The sequence below is a fragment of the Euleptes europaea genome, chromosome 1, assembly GCF_029931775.1.
Source record: "Euleptes europaea isolate rEulEur1 chromosome 1, rEulEur1.hap1, whole genome shotgun sequence".
NCBI classification, from domain to species: domain Eukaryota; kingdom Metazoa; phylum Chordata; class Lepidosauria; order Squamata; family Sphaerodactylidae; genus Euleptes; species Euleptes europaea.
This window is the reverse complement of record NC_079312.1, coordinates 131994564-132018704: the sequence shown is the minus strand read 5'-3', so window position 1 is coordinate 132018704 and position 24141 is coordinate 131994564. Positions and strand designations below refer to the sequence as shown.

The 24141-nt window shown below is 41.9% G+C and overlaps 1 protein-coding gene across 2 annotated transcripts; it reads right to left on the bottom strand.

Moving 5' to 3' along the window:
* Positions 1-616: 616 nt before the first annotated feature.
* On the bottom strand, positions 617-23638 carry DUS1L (dihydrouridine synthase 1 like). Of its 2 annotated transcripts, XM_056854797.1 has the most exons (13): positions 23395-23638; positions 19284-19392; positions 18369-18419; positions 17017-17129; positions 15499-15581; positions 14119-14222; positions 11630-11774; positions 11260-11356; positions 10839-10927; positions 9490-9656; positions 8385-8422; positions 3567-3642; positions 617-1101 (listed from the first exon to the last, which is right to left on the bottom strand). In XM_056854797.1, exons 1-13 carry the CDS (start codon positions 23635-23637, stop codon positions 953-955), a joined length of 1464 nt encoding a protein of 487 aa, XP_056710775.1. In that variant the 5' UTR covers position 23638; the 3' UTR covers positions 617-952. The 2 variants fall into 2 exon arrangements, 1 of the variants encoding a protein (XP_056710775.1); XR_008933487.1 differs by lacking the exon at positions 8385-8422 and having other exon boundaries at positions 961-1101.
* Between the last annotated feature and the right edge of the window lie 503 nt (positions 23639-24141).

Below are 24141 nucleotides of genomic sequence, written 5' to 3'. Positions count from 1 at the left end.
TGGCTGAGACAATGAGTACAACACTGTTGTCAGCAGGACTTTAAAAAATGTGCATCTTCCTGCCTACATGGTGTGGAAACATACTTTGACTGTGATTTTTCAGAACAGAGCATATCAAACCAGGTTTGGGAAAGATCAAAACAAAGCAGAGTATGTCAAACTGGAGCAAAGCCTCATGTGGAAGCACCCAAAGTCTTTTAGAACCTTTCTATATACATAATCCAAAAATAGCTAATTAGAACACCCTACAACTCTCTAAAATCAGGGCTTGAAACACGTTTCAAAATTAGTGCATCATGTGTGGGTATTGAATTTTTTTGCCAAACCACTTATGTAACTATCTGCCCTTTCCCAACATACACCACATTCCAGCCACTAAATTATAATCCTGATAAATTACAGTCCAAGCACAGCTTTCATATTAATTGATATGAAGACGTCCCCTGTATGTATAGATTTTGCGCAGCAGTTTTCAGAGTGACCCTTCAATACGGACCTTCCTTTCTATCCTGGCCATCTTAACTGCAATCAAATACTTTTCTACTCTTCCCAGCATTACCACATGTTCCAACGGTTTCCTTATCAATATTCCAGAAAACTGTTCTTATATAAAAATTTTATTTGCCAATTTTAAAAGCACACATAAAGTTTAAAACAGGCAGGTCAAGATTTTAAGAGGCATCTCCAGTAGAGCATTTCAGGCCAGCACTTCTGGCCTGGTCCTTCAAAGTCTTTCAAACACAGCATGAAAAACTTTAATTGCATCTTTTTATTTCTATTGCAGGATATTTCCCTGAGTTAGAAACTTTTCCTTAAATAAGAGCTGTCCGCCATTTAAGAATAGGTCTGTGCAGTCATTTTAGACAACCACTGTATTCTGGAAGAAGATATTTATTTGGCCCAGGGAGTCAGAGGCCTATGAGCAGATCCGGGAGAAGAAATTGCCAAGGCCTCATGCAACACCATCGATAGATTCTTTGAGTAATCTTGTTTCTTCTATTTCTCCTTTCTGGGCTGTCATTTCAATATTTGGCAGATTAGACTGACTGCTTTTCCACAAAAGGGCCTTTTCATGTTTGGTTTTAAAAAGAAGACCATGTCCTAAAGGAGAAAAAAGGGAAACAGGTCTTGGTTAACTACCAGCCAAAGTACAGCCATTTAGAAAAAGCACACTATCTAGGGAGATCGAGGCATCAGGCAAAAATAAATCTCCTGTTCATACATGTGATAGAATTAGCATTCGAAAGAGAGCGTAAAGAGGTACTGAACAGTTACAGTTTAGAATCAGAGTATAATTGTCCCGAATTCATAGTTTTGCAGCTCTACTGAGTTCTGAAGGACATTTCAGAAAATGGAAGAATTTATAATCCTTTCTCCCTAGAATTTCAGGACCCAAGAAGGTAACAGCAATGTAAAACCAACTTGATAAAATACTAAACAAATCCAGAGATTTAGGCTGAGCTGCCACCAATATGTGGATGACATAGTGCCCTGCTGGATCAGACCAAGGCCCATCAAGTCCAGCAGTCTGTTCACACAGTGGCCAACCAGGTGCCTCTAGGAAGCCTCCAAACAAGACAAACTGCAGCAGCACCCTGTGTTCCACAGCACCTAAGATAATAGGCATACTCATCTGATCCTGCTAGAGACTGAACAGGTGCCTGTAGATAGTTTTGGGCTGGTTGACACCTAACAAGCTGAAAGTTAAACCCAACAAGTGCTACTGGTGGTGGTGGTGGTGGGAGGTCTGACACAGGAACAGAGATACCTCCCATTCTGGATGGGGTTGCAATCCCCTTAAAGGAGAGGGTTCTCAGTTTGGAGGTTCTGCAGGAGCCGGGCCTCATGTTGGATAAAGAGACGGCAGTGGTGGCTGGGGCGCCTTTCACAAGCTTCAGCTGGGGAGCCAGCTGTGGCCTTTTCCTGGGCAGGGAAGATCTTGGCGCTGTGGTGCATGCCCTGGCAACATCTAGGTTACATTACTGCAGTGTGTTCTATGTGGGGCTGCCCTTGAAGACTGTCTGGAAGCTACAGTGGATACAGAATGCTGCAGCCAGAACGCTGACTGGAGTGGGTCATAGGAACTGCATCACTCGTCTTTTTTCATCTACACTGGCTCCCAATTGGTTTCCAGGATCAATTCAAAGAGCCGCCCTGACCTCTTCCTTGAGGCACGCCCACAGGCATGTGGGTAGGTGCCGAGAAAGCCTCAGTATGGACCGTTGCAAGCAGGGTACTGACAGCAGATCTTGCTGGGAAGAATAAAATTTTCACATGAAAAGATGACAGGAGAGACGGTGCTTCAAGTACGTGGGCTTTAAAAGTGAGCACCAACACTCTGAATTGGACCTAGAAATGAACTGGCAGCCAGTTAAGAGACCTCAGAGCAGGAGTCAAACAGTCTCGATGGCTAAGCCCCTGATAACAAACTGGCTACAGCATTTTGCACTAACAGCAGCTTCCAGATCATCTTCAAGGGCAGTCCCGTACTGACTGTGTTAACGTAATGTAGCCTCGAGGCATGGCCAGATCAAACAGGCAGCAAGCTTTCTAGCTAGAGGTAGCCAGAGGGGAAAAAATTGTTCTAATGAACAAACAAGTTTTGGGAAAGTTATTCCACAAGTAAATGCATTGTAGCATGACAAATGAGTGTTAATTCATGAATTCCTGGGCTATCAAAAGATTGTGTACACAGTTTTTCAGTCACAGTATAAATTTGAATTTGAGCCTGCATGGTGTAGTGGTGGTTTGGAGCAGTGGTTTGGATTCTGATCTGGACAACTGGGTTTGATTTCCCACTCCTCCACTTGAGAGGCGGATGCTAATCTGGTGAACTGGATTTGTTTCCTCACTCCTACACACGAAGCCAGCTGGGTGACCATGGGCTAGTCACAGTTCTCATAGAGATCTCTCAGCCCCACCTACCTCACAAGGTGTCTGTTGTGGGGAGGGGAAGGTAATTGTAAGTCAGTTTGATTCTTCCTTAAGTGGTAGAAAAAGTCATATAAAAACCAACTCTTCTTCTTCTTGAATTTACATTATTAGCACTTGGCTCTTGTGGCCCTTTCTTACATGCCCAGGGTAATGCTGATTGCCACTTTGGGGTCAGGAAGCAATTTTCCTCCAGGCCAGACTAGCTAGGGATCCTGGAGATCTTTTTGCCATATTCTGAGCATTGAGCAGGGATCACTGGAGGTGTGGGGAGGAGGTAGTTGTGAATTTCTTGCATTGTGCAGGGGGTTGACTAGATGACCCTGGAGGTCCCTTCCAAGTCTATGTTTCTACCAATTAATATAGGAACACTAAAAAGTTGGCAATGGGAGAAACCCCTTTCCCTAAAATATCTTCTGTTACCCCAAAAACATCAATACACCATCAGGTAATGAACTGGACTTATGCCAAAAGCATCAGGATTTTAAATATATACTTTGTATTTCTTGAACAACTAAAGTTTTTAAATATGAAAGTACGCAGCAAGTCTAATCAACTATGCCAGTTTGACATAACAAGGTCTTTCCTTTAAAAGTGTCCAACCCCTCTATAAACACTTATAGAGCAACACTTACCTGGACAATCTGCGGTCTCTCTAAAAGCCCTTTTCTTGCAGCATCCTCGGCACAGGTTAAATACACATTTGATGCCCTGGGAACAAAAACAGTAAACTAATTAGCTAATTTTACATATTAATCCCACATTGCCAATAAATGTGTAGATAATGAAGTCCTTCCTAGATAAAGACTAGGATTTGAAACAAACCTCAAGCACTAGAGGTTTACAGATTTATTTTTAAACAGAAAGTCCCTTTCACAAGGTGAAAAACATCATTCAAAATTCCTCTTACTTAGGGCTACGGCACATTGGAGTTCCCGTACTCCCACCAACAGAAGAGAGCTGGTTTAGGAAAGATCTGTGCCAACCAACATCATGTAGGATGACCAAGAGGTTCAAGATTTTTAAAAAACTGACAGAAGCCTCATTCAGGACAAGAGTTGTCAACTTAATAAAGGGTGCAAGGTGAGCTTCTGGACAAGAGGCCACAGTTAGAACAGAATATGGAAACGGAATGGTTTCCAATTGGCAAAGGTGTCAGACAAGGATGTATTTTATCTCCCTATCTCTTCAATCTATATGCAGAACATATAATTAGGAAAGCTGGATTAGATTTAGATGAAGGTGGAGTGAAAATTGGAGGGAGGAACATTAATAATTTGAGATATGCTGATGACACTACATTAGTGGCAGAAAATAGTGAAGATTTGAAATGACTACTGCTGAAAGTTAAAAGAGAAAGTGCCAAAGCAGAACTACAGCTGAACATCAAGAAAACAAAAGTAATGACTACAGGAGAATTACACAACTTTAAGGTTGACAATGAGGAAACTGAAATTGTTGAAGACTTTCTATTCCTTGGCTCCACCATCAACCAAAAGGGAGACTGCAGCCAAGAAATCAGAAGGAGATTGAGACTGGGAAGGGCAGCCATGAAGGAGCTAGAAAATATTTTGTAGTGTAAGGATGTGTCACTGGCCACCAAGACTAGATTAATTCATGCCATCGAATTCCCTATTACTCTGTATGGGTGTGAAAGTTGGACAGTGAAGAAAGGTGATAGGAAGAAAATAGATTCCTTTGAAATTGGTGTTGGGGGAGAGTGTTACGGATTCCGTGGACTGCCAAAAAAACAAATCAGTGGGTTATAGATCAAATCAAGCCTGAACTGACCCTAGAAGCTAAAATGACTAAACTGAGGCTATCGTATTTTGGTCACGTCATGAGACGACAAGAGTCACTGGAAAAGACAGTCATGCTAGGAAAAGTTGAGGGCAGCAGGAAAAGAGGAAGACCCAACAAGAGATGGATTGACTCAATAAAGGAAGCCACAGCCTTCAATTTGCAAGATCTGAGCAAGGCTGTCAAAGATAGGACATTTTGGAGGACTTTCATTCACAGGGTCGCCATGAGTCGGAAGCGACTTGACGGCACTTAACACACACACACACACAAGGTGAGCTTTGGGGACACTATAATTGGGATGCCAGAAATCCCTGTAAACCTTGCCCCGGTCCTGCTGAGACATTTAAAAGTGAGGTGGGTCCTACAAGTCTAGAGAGCTATGTATTGCATTTTTCAGGCAGCTTCCCTCACATTGCTGTCCCTTTCCAGGGCCCCCCATACCTCTGGAAAGGTGAGCAACGGTATTCATCAACCTTTGAACAGCCCTTGTGCCATGCCAAAGTGATTATGAATGTAAGGACTGTATGTGATGCATCAGAATACATATGAAAAGAAAACATTCCTTGTAGCTAAATATGCAAATGTCCAAAGAAGTATGTGGAGTGTATCGCTGAAAGAGAAATCAGATAAACAGTGAGAGAATATGAGTTTTATAAATAGGTGCAGAGGGTCTAATTGTACATGAAGGAAGGAATATGAGAATGTGGACAAGTCTGTGGTAAGTACGGGATTGTGCACAAGTGGAAGACAGCGATGATCTCAAAGAAGTGTTCATCTGCAGTGGAACACAGCCACTTAGAAGCCCAGCCCACCCGCCTCCAGTGGTGTCACTGCAAGTTACCCCCTTGTTCATACCAATGTACTTTCATGGAGCCGTTTGCAGGAAAAGTGATTTTGGTTTGGGATGCACAACACGTACACCCCTCCCTATGCAAAGCTAAAAGCAATCTAACACCAAAAGGCACAATAAATCTCACTTAAGATTAGCAGCTTCCTTTTCACAATCACGGCCTTTTCAAACACTAAAAATCTGACTTGAAGATTTCTTGTACCAAAAAAAAAAAAAGGTTTAGGAAATGATGTTCCACTCGCTGTACCAGAACAATTATAATTAAAGATGACTTTGCAGGGTTGTTTTGATAATGTTACAGGCAGTGACATCGTGCATATTTTAAAACAGAAATATAAGAAAAACTGGTGCACTGTATCATGAAGTTGCACCAAAAGGAAGATAGCTTTTTAATAAATAACAGATAACACTTTCGCATTAACAAAAAATACACAGTGGCACTCTGTCTTCCAACATTCCAACAACTTGAACATAGAGACAAAGACAACTATTATAAAAACCAGTATAAAGAAATAGAAGAGAACAACAAAAGGAAAACAAGAGATTTGTTCTACAAGATCCAAGAAATCAAAGGAAAATTTAAACCATGATTTGGGATGCTGAAAGATCAACACGGAAATACATTAACTGAACAGGACAGAATAAAGATAAGATGCGAACCATACACTGAAGAGCTATACAGAAGAGATAGAAGGATGACAGATTCCTTCAAGGAATAATCTTTTGAAGAAGAACCTGCAATGTTAGAAAGTGAAGTGAAAGCTGCTCTCAAAGCCATTGTGAGAAACAAATTACCAGGAGTAGAAGGGATATCAATAGAACTATTTCAAAATATAGAAATGGAGTCCATCAAAATCTTAAGATTATGTCAACAAATATGGGAAACAAAACAATGGCCTGCAGACTGGAAATGCTCAATCTACATTCCAATTCCAAAAAAGGAGACACCAAAGACTGTAGCAATTATCGGACTATCACATTAATTTCTCACGCAAGTAAAGTGATGCTCAACATCTACAACAAAGACTGTTACCATATACAAGAAATGCCAGATGTTCAAGCTGGATTCAGAACAGGTGTCAATGGACACCATAGTGCCCATGGGCACCATGTTGGGGGCCCTGCCCTGTCTGTTCAATCTATATACAGAACATATCATAAGCAAAACTAGATTAGATTTAGATGAAGCTGGAGTGAAAACTGGTGAAAGGAACATTAACAATTTGACATGCAGATGACACTACAATTTTGGCAGAAAATAGTGAAGACCTGAAACAAAAGTAATGACTGCGGAGGAAGTCACATCTTTAAGGTTGACAATGAAGAAACTGAAATTGTTAAAAGATTTTCTATTCATTGGTTCCATCATCAACCAAAAGGGAGATTGCAATAAAGAAAGCAGGAGATTTGGCAAAAAAGCCTAATGGAACAGAACCCTTCCCACCACCACCTCCAGCAAAAAACTCACTTAGGCTTCTTGCCCAAAAGCAAAAGGTAATAATTAACCCAGAAGGTTCCTAAACCCAAGTGTCAAGTTAAATACAAAATCGAACAACACAGCAGTATGCTGAAAGGAATCAGTGAAAATATTGAGGTCTGCTGTCCAGAACACTTATTTCAGTGTTCTGGACAACAGATCAGGAAAGTCTTCATTAGATATCTCTAGCAGATAGCAGATCACCATTACCTTTGCCACTGCTGTGCCTTGACCTGGATAGCCCAGGATACCCTGATCTCATCAGAAGCTAAGCAGGATTGGCTTTGGCTAGTATATGGATGGGAGACCTCCAAGGAATAGTAGGGTTGTGACCGACGGCTGGCAATGACAAACAAACTCTGAACATCTCTTGCCTTGAAAACCCCCCATCAGGGGGTCTCCATAAGTCAGATGTGACTTGATGGCAAAAAAAGGTCATTATTAAAGATGATCATGGCACCAAGAAGCTATGCAGCTGAGATCCATTCAATAGTTTTAGCATGGAACAAAAAGAGAAAAGGCCAAGTATCCATTTGGTACGAACAAAGAAAGTTTAATGCAAGTATAATTGATAGTATTACATGTTGCTTCTTCAGTAGTGCACCAGAGCATTGTAAAAAAGTAAAAGGCATCTGACGAAAGGAGCTTTGACTCTCGAAAGCTTATACTCCAAAACGTTGTTGGTCTTTAAGGAGCTATTGGATTCAAACCTAGCTCTTGTAAAAATCACTTAGGGAGCTTCCAGCAGATGGCAGTACATGGCAATTTAACACAGCAGCTGGTCTTTGAGCCTTACCTTGCAGAAATACAAGGGGGGGGGAACATATCTCTGTAAGGAAAGGGGCAAGACTTTTTTTAAATGGAAACTGGCGATTCAGATAACATGATGGACAGATAATTAACATACTGTAATGCTGTAACGATGTGCCAATCGCCGTTTTTAAAAAAGAGCCCTCCAGTGGCAAGGGAAATGGCTGCTGCCAGGGCCCTGGGGCAGGGGAAAACGGTGCCAATGCTGGTGGGACCAGGAAACTCTGGACTGTCCCATCCACATGGGTACCATCCTTTTTTATTCCTTTATTTCTGTTCTTTATGCACCTGGACCAACAGGTCATGAGCACTGGGTACCATCCCATCTCTGCTGTGATCTATCCAAAACATTGCAGCCAAACAGGTTTGGGAAAGACTGCAGGAAAGATGGGGAAACCCCTGAAGGCGCACAGAAGCATCATGATGCTCTGGGGGATGCATAAAAACCCACTTTCCAATAGCTTCCAAGCCAAGGCAAACAACGTGCTTGTAAGTGACCGAGGAGACCCCTACCTTTGGATTTCCACACTGATCACATTTTGCATATTTAGCTGGAAAAGAGAAAAAAAAAAGATTTAGATTCTGGTTATTTTAGAGTGCCACTGATGTACAAACAGGAAAAGCGTTTTCTGTACCCTGAGACTTGGAAGAGAATTTCTGAATCTTGAATTTAAAAAGCTCATTAATGCAAAGGAATTTTGTTGAAGCTTTTAAAAACAAAGAATCCTTCAACTTAAGTGGCTGTTTCTTGGCCGAGGATCCATTTAAATTGGAGGAAGACTTCCACCGTCTCAATGGAACTCTAAGGCAGATTAGGTAGAGAGAAAGAAACTGGTCTAAAGCCTAGTGAGCTTCATGGTTGAGAGTGATTTTGAACCCATGTCTCCTGAGTTATGTTTCAACTGTCTAGCCACTTATACCACACTGGTTCAGGTCAGTGCCACACTGGCTTTGTGGATAATTATGGTTTAATTAAACTAACAATGGTTAGTGAGATTGTCTGAGTGCAGGCAACTGACTAAGATTAAAGTCCATCAAACCAGGATCTGAAGGCAGAATCCAAAGTTGGTTTATTAAATGATCTTCACCACGGTTTTGTACAACATTGATACCCTGGTTTAATTGGGCTTGTTCTCTGGTGAAGCTCTTCCATGCTACAGAGAGAAAGCAATGAAACAAACCAGAATCTGAGTTGCTGTCCATGAACCTTTTACAGCAGAAGTAGTTCAGCAGTGGAATCAGCTGCCTAGGAAGCTGGTGAGCTGCCCCTCACTGGTAGTCTTCAAGCAGCAGCTGGATAAACACTTGTCAGGGATGCTCTAGGCTGATCCTGCATTGAGCAGGGGGTTAGAAAAGATGGCCTGTATGGCCCCTTCCAACTCTACAATTCTAACTTGTTCCTGAATTCCTATATTTAGTTTTTAGATGATACACTCCTGTATGTGACAGCAGGGACAATGTCTGTTTTAAGACGGCATCACCTGCCATCAGCAAATGTTACACATCAATTAAAACCGTTACCTGATTAGTTTGGGGGCACTCACTTATTTCATCAAAAAGAAAATAGTAGAGTAATCTCAACTATTTATTGAATCAGTGTTGCAGCCCTACATCTTACGTTTTAAGGATGGATCGAACGTTTTATTGGGATTTCTCAGTTTTTTCTTTTGTTTGTTCTTTGAGAGAGAATCTGAATTCCCATCGTCCTCATCCTCCAAGGCTCGCTTCCCCCGGTTGCTTCCTTCCATTCCACTAGTGCCATTTTCTTTGCATGTCTCCTTGGGCCTGTGAAGGTTGAACACATTAAAAAAAAAATGCAAGCCAACAGCCTCTTTGCTAACCCCCATACAGACTCCTGTAGATGGCATAAGCACCTTAGAAATAATAAAATAAAAAGTAGTAGTAAAATATGCTTTCTTCTAGCTATACTATGAAAGAAGGCTAAAAGCTCGTCCTGCAGAATGGCTAGCAGTTGGAGGCTGCATGGAATGTGACAAGTTCAGGTGAGGGTTCAAGGATGTTCTCAGAAAGGATTTAAGTACTAGTTGAAGGACTGCCTCTCCCTGTACGAGCCCAAAGGGACCCTAAGAGTCTGCTCACCAGGGCCTGCTTTCATTTCCTTCTCAAAGACGGGATGATGACAGCCTCCACCTAGGCAATTATATTTTGGGGAACAGCTCCATCTCTTGGGAAAGGGCTTCCAAACGATGTGAGGGTCACTCCCTTCCCCTCTGCACTTTAGGAAAAGGGCAAAGCAGAGCTTTTTAGGGTAGCATTTGACAGGTTGTTAGTTTTATAATGGTCTCTTTTAGTACTGGGCAATTTTTAAATTATTTACTGTACACTGCACCAATACATCAGAAAGTGTCCTTCTACAGCCCAAATCTTTTCAGGAAGGAGAGTAAATGAAAAGTTTTGATAAATCCTCTTCAGCTCTCACCCGCATCCCATCTCTTCCACAAAGTCTGATGATGATATGAAGTGTATTCAGCAACCTCTTTGTTGCCCTAGTAAATAAAACGTGGTGAGGAGAGGACAGTCAACCCTTTGCCTCCCAGCCTAAGCACACTATCAAAGCTACCAAGGTACCAGGCCTAAAGCAACATCACTGCTTGCAAGCAGAAACATTCTTACCCCTTGAGACTCAGCTTGGAGAAGAGTGACCCTACAGGGTACAACATGCACAGGTCTCTTAGCCAAGAAGAGCTTATTGCAGGCAACAGGTGCCTATTGAAAGGGCAGGGAATAAAATACCCTTTCCCCTTGCAATTACCCCCACTCACTTTGATACTCTTGCTACAAGGCAGATTGGGAAGGGTGCATCTCTGGCATCCAGACACCCACCTGCTTACCAAGCTGTTAGTCAGAGATGGTGAATAAGCAGTTTAATCCTCAGGGCGAAAGACTCTAGACCACATATATTGCACAAGCTATTTTAAGGTTTAACCCTGAAGGATGGCAGCTCACCCTGGTCTCACGTACGGTTGACAGATCCAGTGGGAGAAAGGCAATCCTCCCTTGGGCTTATCTTCTTCCTTCAAACTGGCAATTTCCTCCTGTGAGCACAATTATAAACAATGAAAAATTCAGCTTTCCTAGAAACCGTATGCTACTGCCTTAAATTCACAGAGGGAGCAAAAATGGTAATTAACACAGCTTGACACATTTGAAACTAAGCTAACACGTTTAACGAATTAGCACATTTGAAACTAAAATAATCTGTTGAATAAATCTGTGAGCGTAGCACGTTCGTTTTTTTTTTTTTTTTAAAGACATCATCCCCCTGTGAAAGTGATGGAAATCTGGTAAGAGCATAAATTGTCAACCTATCTGGGTGGCAAAGTAATAGGTTCCCCTGCCATCCCCAGAGTTGCCCCAACTGCTGTACCTGGCAATGCAACTTCAGTTCTTTGTTGACAGCCACAACACCTTCTAGCGTCTTTACTTTTGCCAGCTCATCACGCAGCTGCTGGTGAATTTGCAACCTGAAGGAAACAAACACACTGCGTATTATTCTAACTCCCCCTAAAAAGACTCAAGGTGCAGAGCAACGCTAAGGAATTTACAGCCAGCCCCTGGAACTTAAACTCTGCAAGAGGGGCATAGATTTCCAGTTCTCACACATGCCATAAAATCCCCCATATCAAGGACAACTAACCACCCATGGCAGCTCATGGCTCTCCCAGCTCTCAATAGCCTACAGGAGTAGGAGGGGGTTTATACACCTCGGGGCGGTCATAAACAGCAGAGTAACTCACGTGTGATGCCACAGCTTGAAGAGATGAGCCCTAACATAGGACAGTGGACAAGGATATTGTTGTACTATTTCCAGGTATTCCTCAGCCATCTCCCAGACTACAGGGTTTCTTCCCTCAAACAGAGCTGGATTGTGAAGATTACCCTCTGGGGGGGGGAAACGAGAGCAGAAAATTTTCAGCTACGGGGGCTTGACTGATAAAGTACATGAGATTCCTAGTGCCATGTTTGTCTCATAATGCCAAAGAAGGGACTGGGAAGCAGAGATCTGCAGAGGAGAAATGGCAGGTAAAAAAGTGGTATTTATCCCCACTCCTATCCATCAGCTCTGCCCCATAACCCCAATCACAGCTGCATTTTACCCTTGTAATAAAAAAAGATAAAGGTCCCCTGTGCAAGCACCGGGTCATTCCTGACCCATGGGGTGATGTCACATCCCGATGTTTCCAAGGCAGACTTTGTTTGCGGGGTGGTTTGCCAGTGCCTTCCCCTGTCATCTTCCCTTTACCCCCAGCAAGCTGGGTCCTCATTTCACCGACCTCGGAAGGATGGAAGGCTGAGTCAACCTTGAGCCGGCTACCTGAAACCATACCACACTGATATTAGTTAGGCTTGTGGTCAGTTGCTGAGCTTCGTACCTGTGCAGGAAATTTGCCCATCCTGAGTCTCAGGTCTAAATAAGATGTAGATTAAGTTCTTTGTTGTGTCTGCAAAACCATCAACTCTTGAATCATTCATTTTGAACCAAGATAGCTCTCTCCAGAACTCAGGTTTAAATTTCTACTACTAATACAAATGTTAAGTTGTGTTGTCCTTTTGACCTGACTTGTGGTTGACCTTTTCATCTCCCTCTCAAGCCACTGCAGGCATATATACCCAGAGATTGGGTTAAAAGTAGTTTATTGCCCTAACTTGCTGGAGGGGAAAAAAGATCAGAAGGAGGTGGGGCGGAAACTGCACCAAAGCCTCAGAAGAAAACTGAACGTTTCATTGAGAACTGAGCTCTCTCTAACTACATGTGCCAAGATGGCAGAGGGTGCATCAGCTTGCTGTTTCCTCTCAAGTACTGGATATATTTGCAAGTTTGCTTGTATAAAACTAAGGCATTTATAACTTTTAAATTCCATGAATATATCAAATATCACAATTTTATAAGTTAAGAAAGTTATAAATGATGCATTTTATGTTGATAAAGCAGTAAAATTAGTTTAGGTTTGATAGGACAGTAAGTACTGCATATCTTCCAGTTTCCCCCAAAATTTCCGTGATGTTGTTTTTCCCCCCTGGGAAAAACTGGTGAAAAATGTATTTTCCCCCCATGGCTTCAAAATTTCTGGAAAGTTTACACTGCTAATACAAGCACATGTGAAAAAAATGGATGACAGGACAACCAGTGTGACAGACAGATGCCGGAGTCAGCCAACTGGATTGCACAGTGTGATGGACAGGAGGTTCTCCTGCCCCTGAAGGGAAAAACAGCCAGTCAGCTGTTTCATCCCTGATCTTATGGGAGTGTTGCTCCAGCACCCAGTCACCTTTCAGAAGGGGGATGGAACATGGGAGAGAAGCACAGCAAGGGAAGTTCAGATCCGCCTCAGGGAGAGGCAGTGATAGTTTGGGTCTGCCTCAGTAAAAGAGCAGACAGTTTGAAGGGTAGCCCTGTTGGGAAGGCACAGGAGAAGCGGTTTAGCTCTACCTTTGAGAAAGGATAGAGTACCCAGTTGTCAGGCCTGTCTCTGGTGATGAGCAGACCATGTACCATTTAGTCTGACTCTTGGGAAAGGGCAGGCTGGTGTGGGCAGAATCTTGTGTGTGTGAAAGGATCCAACCTAGTGGCTAGTCAGTGAACGCCTATTTGTAGGTGCAAGCATTAAAGAGAATTCAAACCACACACTGAAGCCATAGCTAGCTTAAATTGATGTGCCTCAGCCAGGTTTCTCCTGTGACTATCTGGAAACCTGTGCTACTGATCTGTTCTTTAAAATCAACCTGTAAATAAATAAATCCTCTTTGTTATACACATACAGCTCCTGCCTCAGTGATCTCCATGTTGGTCTTACCTCATGGCAGCGAATGCAAAGCCTTTACACTTGCTACCCTAAGAACAGTTTGTAACGGAGGGGAAGGTTTACAGTTCTAAACATACTGGTTCTCCAAAATCATAACAGGCTGTGTGGGTCCCCTCAGTTCTGAGAAAGGGCCTGTCATACCCAGGCTGAAAAGCAGGAAGGGTTGTCAGCGCTGGGTTTCTTGACCCAACCAAGACACAATTCTGGAGTAAATCACATTTCCCTGGGATACCGGACTGCCACCTCTCTAGAGAGGCCAAGTCATATTCCCAGAACACTGGTCTCCTTTCACATTTCTGCCACCTCAGCAAGTTGGATGATACCATATTTGAAATAAGGCCACCTGTCATCCTTGAAACTTGGGCTTTATCATGGATCCACTAAGACTCAAAAATAGCATCTTGGAAATGCTCTCTCCCTACCTGCACTCATGACACCGTGAGCTCCTGTCTTCTGGATGCACCGTTCCACATCACTGAGGTACTGGATGTTTCCATTTGCAAACACAGGGATATTTACTGCCTTTCTATCACAGAAGACAGAACAGTAGCACCAATAAATACATAAAATCAGAAAGCAAGTCCAGAGCTCTTTGAAGGAGAAAGGAGGGAACCTTTTATTGTTATCATAAAAGGCCCATTATGAACCCATTCATACATGCTATGATGGAACAGGCCTGGACTCCCTTGAGCTTGCAGTAAGGCACCAGACTCCATTTCCCTGAGGCGGATCCCATGACAGTGGGTGAACCCCAAAAAAATCAGCCTACCAATCTAGCACTTTGGCCATCTGTCAGTCTCCTGTCAACAGAGGCGTCTTCCCCCCCCCGAAAAACACCAATCTCTTCCCCCGTTAAACACAGCATGCTGTTTGTGCTCTGTACCACTGAGTACAAAGACACTCTAAAATCATGAAGTAAAAGTTTATTGGTTAGATCCTTCTTTGGTGGGAGTTTTAAACTGGTATCTTGATTGGTCCAAAAAGGGAGCTCCCTGATCCTAAGAAAAGCCCAGATACTGAGGTCCAAAAAGGCACAGACCTCGGTTTCATTCTGCCATGTTCAGATGTTTTACTGGGGCGGGGGACCTTGCTACATCTCTCAGGTGGAGAGAGATGTACAGTTACAAGTACGGTTACCAGCAGGCCTAAAGAAAAGTGTTCTGCCCCTTTAATAAAGACTTAATGTGTTGAAATGGGCACTTGAACCTTTTCACAATACTGAGGTAAATCACCTGATAAATAGCGTTCCATTAAGCCTCTATCGAAGAGACAAGACGTTTTTTCTCCAGGCAGCTGGCAAGCCTTGTTGAAAGTGTTTATTTAGCTAGGAACTGTGGTTTATTTTATTTCCTATATTCTGTGTTCTTTCTCCTTTTCTAAGGATTGTTCCACTACCTGTCACATGTGTGCTTAGTAATTAAAATTTGCTAATTTGACTGGAGAGACTTATCCATGTGTTTGCCGCTCTGTCACTCTATCTTCTAAAGGGAGATTGAGACCTGCTTTTTCCTCACATACATGCACACACAAACGAACAGGATTGATCAACAGAATTACTTCAAGCAGTCTGAAAATACTAAAGTTATATCTCTGGGTCCAGAAAAGAGGTGGGGTCAGAGAAACACAGGGTGGGATCCAGTACAGCATGCCAGCATAATATTAATTTGTAAGCATAATCTATGACCAGGTCAAATTCGTGTTTTAGAGCAACAAACAGAACACTGTCCCACAAATGCTGGTATTTACCCTAAATCTTTGGCCTTGGAGAAAAGACTCACCACCAGGCTCCAGCAGCACCTTACCTCACGGCCTGTATGTGCTCCCAGGAGGCCACACCAGCAAGAGGACCCTTCTGCTCTTTAGTTCGACCATGGACAGTCAGGAGCTAGGACAAAGTTGTATTTGCTTTTCAATTTATGTGGGGCAATTGTATCTAGGAAAAAACACGGTTTCTTTCCTCTTGATCTGTTATGAAATTTGGCGAGATTCCTTGCACCAAATGTTTCCCCTATTGTATGGATTCTGAATCAAGAGAAATTTGATTTCAGCTGCTATGGTAAGGACTTGAAACCTGTTGAAGTTATGCTTTGCACCACCAGTACATATTTGTCTAGATTAATCAAGAAATCATACCCAGAACACAAGCAAGTACTTTAAACAAGAATAAACCATAGGTACAGAACTCTCTCTAAATCCCTCTCTTTAAATATACAAACAGAAAAACAAAATTGTGGGGTATTTATCCTGTTCGCCTCCAATACATGTATGGTGGAGTTAAACCCTGAGAATGTTCTATAGGTCCATCAACGACTACTGGCCGAGATGACTATAAGGAACCTCCCATGTCCAGAGGCAGTAAACCTCTGAATACCAGAACTAGGAGGCAGTATCGGGGAAGAGGGCTTGGCTTCCATGTCTTGTTCGTTTGCTGACCAGGACAACTGGTTGGCTGTTGTGTGAAACAGGATGCTAGACTAGATGGACCACTGATGTTTTTCTTTCTCAAATATTACTGGCTCTTTTAATAGGGGAATGCATTTGGTCTCTAGCTTATTTAAAGATGACAACTTCAGCCAGGAGACTGAGTTGCTGATTCAGCCTCTGCCAGGACACTGGCACAGGAAATGCTTATACCTCATTTGTTTTCTTTTCCCCATATACAAAACGAGGTATTAAAACTAGGGCTGTTGATTCGGTTCGGCCCGAACAGAAAAACAGCCGAATTTCTCTCAATTCGGCGGTTTTTTGGTTCGAACGAACCGAACTAAAAAAGGGGGGGGGGAACAGGGGAGCTGAATTGGCCGAGTTCGGGGTGTTCCCGAATAAATCCGGCCGATTCGGGCCCTTTCCCCCACCCCATGCGCCTTCAGGGAGCTTCCCTGGAGACGCGCGGGGTGCCCTTTAAACAGATCTGCGCCTCCGCGCCTCTCCAGGGGAGCCCCCTGAAGGGAGGCGGGGTGCACTTTAAACAGATCTGCGCGTGGGGGGCCCTTTAAACAGATCTGCGCCTCCCAGCTGGGAGGCGCAGATCTGTTTGAAGGGCTGCCGCGCCTTCAGGGAATCCCCCTGAAGGCACGCGGGGGGCCGAATTTTCCCCCGAACTCCGGATCCCCTCGAATTTCCGGGGATCCGAAGCGGGGGAGTTCGGACTTTGGCACGGCCCGAATAAAAACGGGCCGAATTTTGCTGAAGCCGAACTATACCGAATTTTTTTTTCAGCAGCCCTAATTAAAACATCCCTGACTCACTGTACCCTTAAATGTAAGAATATTAAAGCCCTGTGTGTAATGCAACAAAACAGAGAACAGCTGACTCCTTACTTGGCAACCAGCCACCTCCAGCAACTGAGCGTATTTCACAGTCTTGGCAATTTCTGGGAAAACACGGATTTTGCATGTGATGGGAACAGACAGCTTCTCATTAGCCAACATAACTAGAAAACAAGACAGAGATAATTAGTGTGAAACTGGCCTCAGTCCAAAAATCATCTAAGAAAGCTTCAAATAACTAAAAGGATAGCACTTTTGTCCTGAGATGCATTAGCTATACACTGCACTCTCTACTATGCAGTAGAGCAGTAAAGCAAAAACAGAAAATCTAAATGTAAAGGCATAACTACACAATCTTTGCCAAAGGAGGCAATTCTTACTTTGATGTTTTCAAATTTCTTCTTTTTTATTTACTTTGCTTTTTTATTCTTCTCACAGTCTGCCAGCTCCACCATATTTGACAATTTACTGAAAACAGGAATGCCTTCCCTAAACAGACCTCTAAAACATCACCATTGTATTTTCAGGGGAAAATGAAACCACATACACAGCAGCTTCCAGCATGGGCGTGTGTGTGTGTATACTTGAACACATGAAGCTGCCTTATACTGAATCAGACCCTCGGTCCACCAAAGTCAGTACTGTCTACTCAGACCAGCAGCGGCTCAGGCAGAGGTCTTTCACATCACCTACTTTCCTAGTCCCTTTAACTGGAGATGCCAGGGACTGAAATGGGTACCTTCTGCATGCCAAGCAGATGCTCGATCACTGAGCCACAGCCCCTTTGTGTCCTGGTCTTACTCCAAAGAGCTCAGAATGATGTTGAAGACTTACACCACCCCATGAGGCCTTCCAAAGGTCTCCCAGTAAGCATCATAACTGAATGGGATCCCCACATTCAAGCTCAACACTCTTGTCACAGCATACAGGTTAGATAAGATATATGGGTTGATCAACCTGGAATTGCAACAGGGTGCTCTGAAGGATGACTGCCATAGTTCTGATTGCTAAATGTTAACTCCTACAGCGGGATTAGGCACTAGGCTATACCCCTGTATGTGACAACTTTCAAAAATCAATGTGCTGATACAATCTCACTGGCACAAGAACAACAGTTACACTGTAAGCAACAACACAATTATTTCCAGAGCTACTGAACACTCGGAAGCAATTCATGCCTTCCAATGTCTGTGTGCTGCAGCACTGCAACAGGTTTGCCAACAGCTGCAAGGTTGAAAAGGTATGTTGCTGGTGGCAAAATGATTTGCAATGGACCGTGTTATCCTGTAAAGACACAAAAATACTCTCTTCCTATACGCCTTTGCACAAGCACTTCTAAAGTTAATACCGAGCGTTTATTCTGAAAATTTCTTGCCCTTTGTTCACGGGTCTCATGAACTTACTCATTCTCTGAAGAAGGTCCCACTCTTCCTGCAGGAATGCTCCATAGTGACCTACCGAAAAACAGCAAATCAGGGTCTGGCAAAGATGGCGGGAGCCCCATTGAATGCATGTGTACACAAATACAACAAAAATAAGACTCTTAATGCAGGCCCAACAGGTAATATTTCCAAGGGGAAAAAGTATTCTCTCACTGTGCATGCCAAAATTCTGAACAGTTAAAACTGGGCAGAGCCAACCCAGAGCTCTTCTTAAACATCTGTTCCTCTCACACGAGCTGGAGTTTCCAGAGTCCAACCAACACCCAACAAGAGCATCTTCTCTTTTATGTTTCTTTGTTTCTAAATAATAGTGTAAATTAGGACAGTATGCGCAGTTCAAATGTAAGACAGCTTAACAGAGTGTTAACAGGAGAGTGTTTTCGCAGAAAGCTTTTACAGAGAGGTTTCAGAATTATTAAAGTAGGTTTCCTACGCTTGATACTTAAGGAGTGATTCTGAGGCCGCTCTGCAGAAATCGAGGTTACAGTTCTTATTATATTGATCAGGCAACGATTGACATTAAATTCAATAGAACTTACTTGCAAGGAAACATGTAGGTCTGAGGTGAAAAACATCATTTTATTAATTTGGACTGTAACTGCCTGACTTAGGACCAAAGTTGACATGACAGAGCAATCTACATGTATATTTTCACAGATTTCATCTATCCATTGTAGAAGAGGATTAAGCAGGGGCCTATTGCTGGTCACAGGAAATGGAGTGTGCAAGCAAAGGAAGCTAAACCATGCCCCTTCCTTGACACCATTAAGAAATTAATTATTAAGAAAATAACCCCATCCTGCTTTACACATGTGCCTATCACATCTAGTTTGGTTTTCAATGTTTACATTGATACAGATTCCAGTTTGTACTTACCTCTCTTTGCAATCATCTGGGGGCATCCCAAATTCAGATCAATGGCATCACAGTAATCTTGAGCCAACAAGGCAGCCTGGACAAACACTTCTGGGTCATTGGCACAGAACTAAAAAAGATTTATATTAGTTAAAAAAAATCAGCTGGAGAGCACACATCCAAGTACTATACCCTGTGAGTTTATAAAACAATAGGTCACTATGCAACTAAAACCATAATAGATTATGGTTGTCAGTTACTCCAAGATGGGAATACGCTCTAAATGTGTTTCTACCTATTTAAGCACCAGATCTTGGCCAACGGGTCAAGGTTCCACAAACCATTCATAACTTGCATTTTCCTATTCTGTAACTTCAGACCTTCTCTTTTGTGTGCGTAAAGTGCCGTCAAGTCGCAGCCAACTTATGGCGACCTCTTATGGAGTTTTCAAGGCAATAGACTAACAGAGGGGGTTCGCCACTGCCTTCCTCTGAATAGCAACCTTGGTATTCCTTGGTGGTCTCCCATCCAAATACTAACCAGGGCTGTCCCTGCTTAGATTCTAAGATCTGATGAGATCAGGCTTGCCTGGGCCATCCAGGTTAGGGTAGAACTTTTCATAAGGATAAAGAAAACCTAAATATTTGTCTAGAAATCAGAGATGTGTATGCACATGTCTTGGAGAAGGTATGGTTCTCTGAGATTCCATTTGAACCAGCAATTTTGTTTCATTTGTACTGAGACTGGATTATGAACTAGTCAAATTCAGCTTATGCTAAAAGAATGTATCAGAAAAAAACAGTAAAGTAGCTCTGGCAACTGGGTCCAGAGGTGCAAGTTTAGTAACAAAAAAATAAAACTAGTTATGAAACAACAGGATAAACAAAATCCTTCTTTTGTGACAAGACACTTTAGGGTGCTGCTTTAGAGTGCCACTTCAACTTTCCGACATACACTAAGATGCAGAGATCAAACAATGGCTGATCATGGAGTACAGTGCATAATTCTTCTTACATGAACACATGAAGCTGCCTTATACTGAATTAGACCCTTGGTCCATCAAAGTCAGTATTGTCTACTCAGACCGGCAGTGGTTCTCCAGGGTCTCAGGCAGAGGCCTTTCACATCACCTACTTGCCTAGTCCCTTTAACTGGAGATGCCGGGGATTGACCCTGGGACCTCCTGCATGCCAAGCAAGTACTCTGCAAATTATGCACCCTGCATATATACATTGTTGCTGAGGTACACAATCCATATATGTGTCCTTTCAGCAGAGGGTCCTGCAGTGGGTTGTGTTTCCTTCAATCTCACTGGAGCATTTAAAAGGTACCTTTGAGACATTCTTTGTCTCAGATGTTCCTCACAAACAGTCCTGCTTCCTTTACAAATTTCAATGTGACCATGTCATATTTTGTAGTGTTCAGTGGATGGCTGCCCAAACCAGGCTGCACCATTAACAATGCTCCTGCCATTTTGCAATGACTGCTGGTGGTACAAGTAACTCAAAAAGAAGTTTGGAGGATGACGTTAAGGACGTATACAACAATTTGCACCCATGAACATACACTACAGCAGCACTGCTATTCACATTTGAGAGGGGGAAACCTGACACAAGGACAGTAGGAAGAGAGCCAGCGTGGTGTAGTGGTTAAGAGCGGTGGTTTGGATAAACCAAGATAAGACTCAGACTTTACTTAAAAATCTTTCAAAGGAAGAACAAAAAGTTTGTGTGGACACTACTAGATGGAAGAAAACTAACAAAGTAAAGTACCTAGGTGTTTGGATTACAAGTAAAAATAAATACTTAATGGTGAATAACTATGTGAAATTATGGGAATTAGTTAAAAAAGATATCATGGTCTAATAAAAATATTTCACTTCTGGGTCGTATTTCAGTAACACAAATGAACATTTTACCAAGGCTACTATTTTTATTTCAGAATTTACCAATAGTGGAGCAAACAAAAGATTTTGATATATGGAGGAAGGACTTGTTGAATTTTATATGGCAAGGGAAAAAAACTAGAATTGCCTACAAATATTTGGTTGATGCTAAAGAAAGAGGAGGATTTGCCCTTCCAAATTTTAGACTATATGCGGAAGCATCAGCCTTAGTATGGCTAAAAGACTGGATACAACTAAAGAATAACAGGCTACTGGACTTAGAAGGTTTTGATAGCAGATATGGGTGGCATCGTTATTTATGGTATGACAAACTAAAAAACCACAAAGCTTTTCAACATCATATTGTAAAATCTTCATTAATAAAAACTTGGTTAAAATATAAACATCTTTTAGAACCTAGAACACCTTTATGGATCTCTGCACAAGAGATGTTAACATTGCGACCATTGAGACCATCTCAATTTGTTACGTATCAAGACCTTTTGGTATGGGAAGATAATAAATGTGCCCTAAAGGAACATGGAGAACTGAAGGAATATATGACTTGGTTTCAATATCATCAGATACAATCAGTATATTTACAAGACATGAAGACCGGCTTTACTAAAGATAAATCAACCTTTCAACAAATGTTACTAGAAAATAATGAACATTTAATTTCAAAAATGTATAAGATGTTATTGATACTATATACGGAACAAGATCAAATCAAACCAACGATGATAACTTGGGCACGGACATTGGGTCATGATATTTCTTTGAATAAATGGGAAAGACTTTGGTCGAAAGATATGAAACTTATACTTTCTCAATCACTGAGAGAGAATATTTATAAAATGATTTATAGATGGTATTTGACACCAAAGAAACTAGCCAAAATGTATGGAGTAATGTCACCAAAATGTTGGAAATGTCAAGAAGAAGTTGGTTCTTTTCACCACGTTTGGTGGCTGTGTGAAAAGGCAAAAAACTTTTGGGATATGATTTACAACGAATTAAGGTTGATAGTACAATACAATATCCCTAAAACACTGGAAATGATGTTGCTAAGTATAATACCAGACTCTATAGTGACTCAGAGAACATTTTTGATACATGCCACTACGGCCGCAAGACTGGTCTATGGAATGAAATGGAAAACGTCTGAGATACCAGATAAGACTGCCTGGATAGATAAAATGATGGAACTGGTTGAAATGGCAAAACTTACTGCATTAATAAATCAAAAGGAAAACACAGAATTTGTGGGAGAATGGGAGGAATGGACAACATACTGTGTAAATGAACTTTACTTGGGAAATATTAAGGGATATGCTTTGATCTAATTCAAATTGTTTGAAGTAATTAAGATACCAAAGTTAAAGATTAGATTTTAAGATAATGATAAATGTGGGTTATTATAATGAATTAGATTTTAATCACAAAGAGAGAAATAAAGATATTAAATGGATAGACGAGGGGAGAGGGGAAGTTAATTAAAAAAATTTTTTAGTGATAAGATAGAAATTGTTCATACTATATATTATGACTGGAATAATACAATTAAATGTGAATAAGTTTGAAAAATAATTAATTTTTTATTTTTTTAAAAAAAGAGCGGTGGTTTGGAGTGGTGGACTCTAATCTGGAGAACCAGGTTTGATTCCCCACTCCTCCACATGAGCGGTGTATGCTAATCTGGTGAACTGGGTTGGTTTCCCCACTCCTACACATGAAGCCAGCTGGGTGACCCTGGGCTAGTCACAGCTCTCTTAGAGCTCTCTCAGTCCCACCTACCTCACAGGATGTCTGTTGTGGGAAGAGAATGTGACTGTCAGCCGGTTTGATTCTTCCTTAAGTGGTAGAGAAATTCGGCATATAAAAACCAACTCTTCTTCATACAAACATACCTTAAGGCCTCTACCATTCCTATCACTCTCTAAATGCTCTAGCTGCGAAATCCTGACTGAGTCAGGAACAGAGAGGTGTCTGGCTCACTTGAATTAGCCGATATGTGGAATTATGTTGTACATACCACTGGCTTCAAAAACAATGAATTCATGATATATATTATACCAGTATTATTATTGTGAAATAACCTCCACCTAAACACAATCATAATATTACCAGATATTGATATACTACCTATTTTATCATGATGTTATTATATCCCCTTGCATAAAGAAGAATCCTTCACTCTGAAGAAAATATACATGCAAAGAGGAAACATCATGCTATTGGCATTACCTGCACAATCAAAGGTCTATCTTCAGGGCACACTTCACAATACAGATTTTCCTTACGGTAATTGGCATCTCTGACAAAGACCTGAGCATGCAGCATAGGGGTGTAACACAGCTGAGCTCCATGACGGCGGCTTAGCAGTCTCCAAGCGAGTTCACTTTGATCCACCATGGGAGCAACCACGTAGCAGGCACCTCTCAATGTGTTTCTCCAAAACTCAAAGCCCTTAAGTTTAGGCATCTTCATCTTACTGGAAGGGAACAGAAACAGTATCAAACACTCTATCAAACGAGACCCTGGCCCTGCAGGATTTAGTTCAATTTCACAGGGCCTGTAAAACAGAGATGTTCTGCCAGGCCTACAGTTGAGGGCAATGACGGCTCCATCATAGCTGGCCCCCTGCTCCATTCTTACTCAGCCTGCCTCGCCTTCTTCCCTGTTTCACTATCAGCCCTAGTATGAAGAGTGTTGTCTTGACCCTTTGGTTTTAAATTGTTAACGTTCTGGATATTATAGGGTTTAATCTTCAATTTATTTATCATTATTTCTCTTGATGTATTATATTTTAACTGGAATGTATGGATGATATTATTGATGTGAGCCGCCCTGAGCCTATCCACAGTAGGGAAAGGACAGGACAAAAATCTAACTAACTAACTAAATAAATGTTGTAATTGATTCCAGTATTTGGCCACTATTTAAAAAGACACATTGATGCCAACAATTACTTTTTTCCATATAAGAACTGTT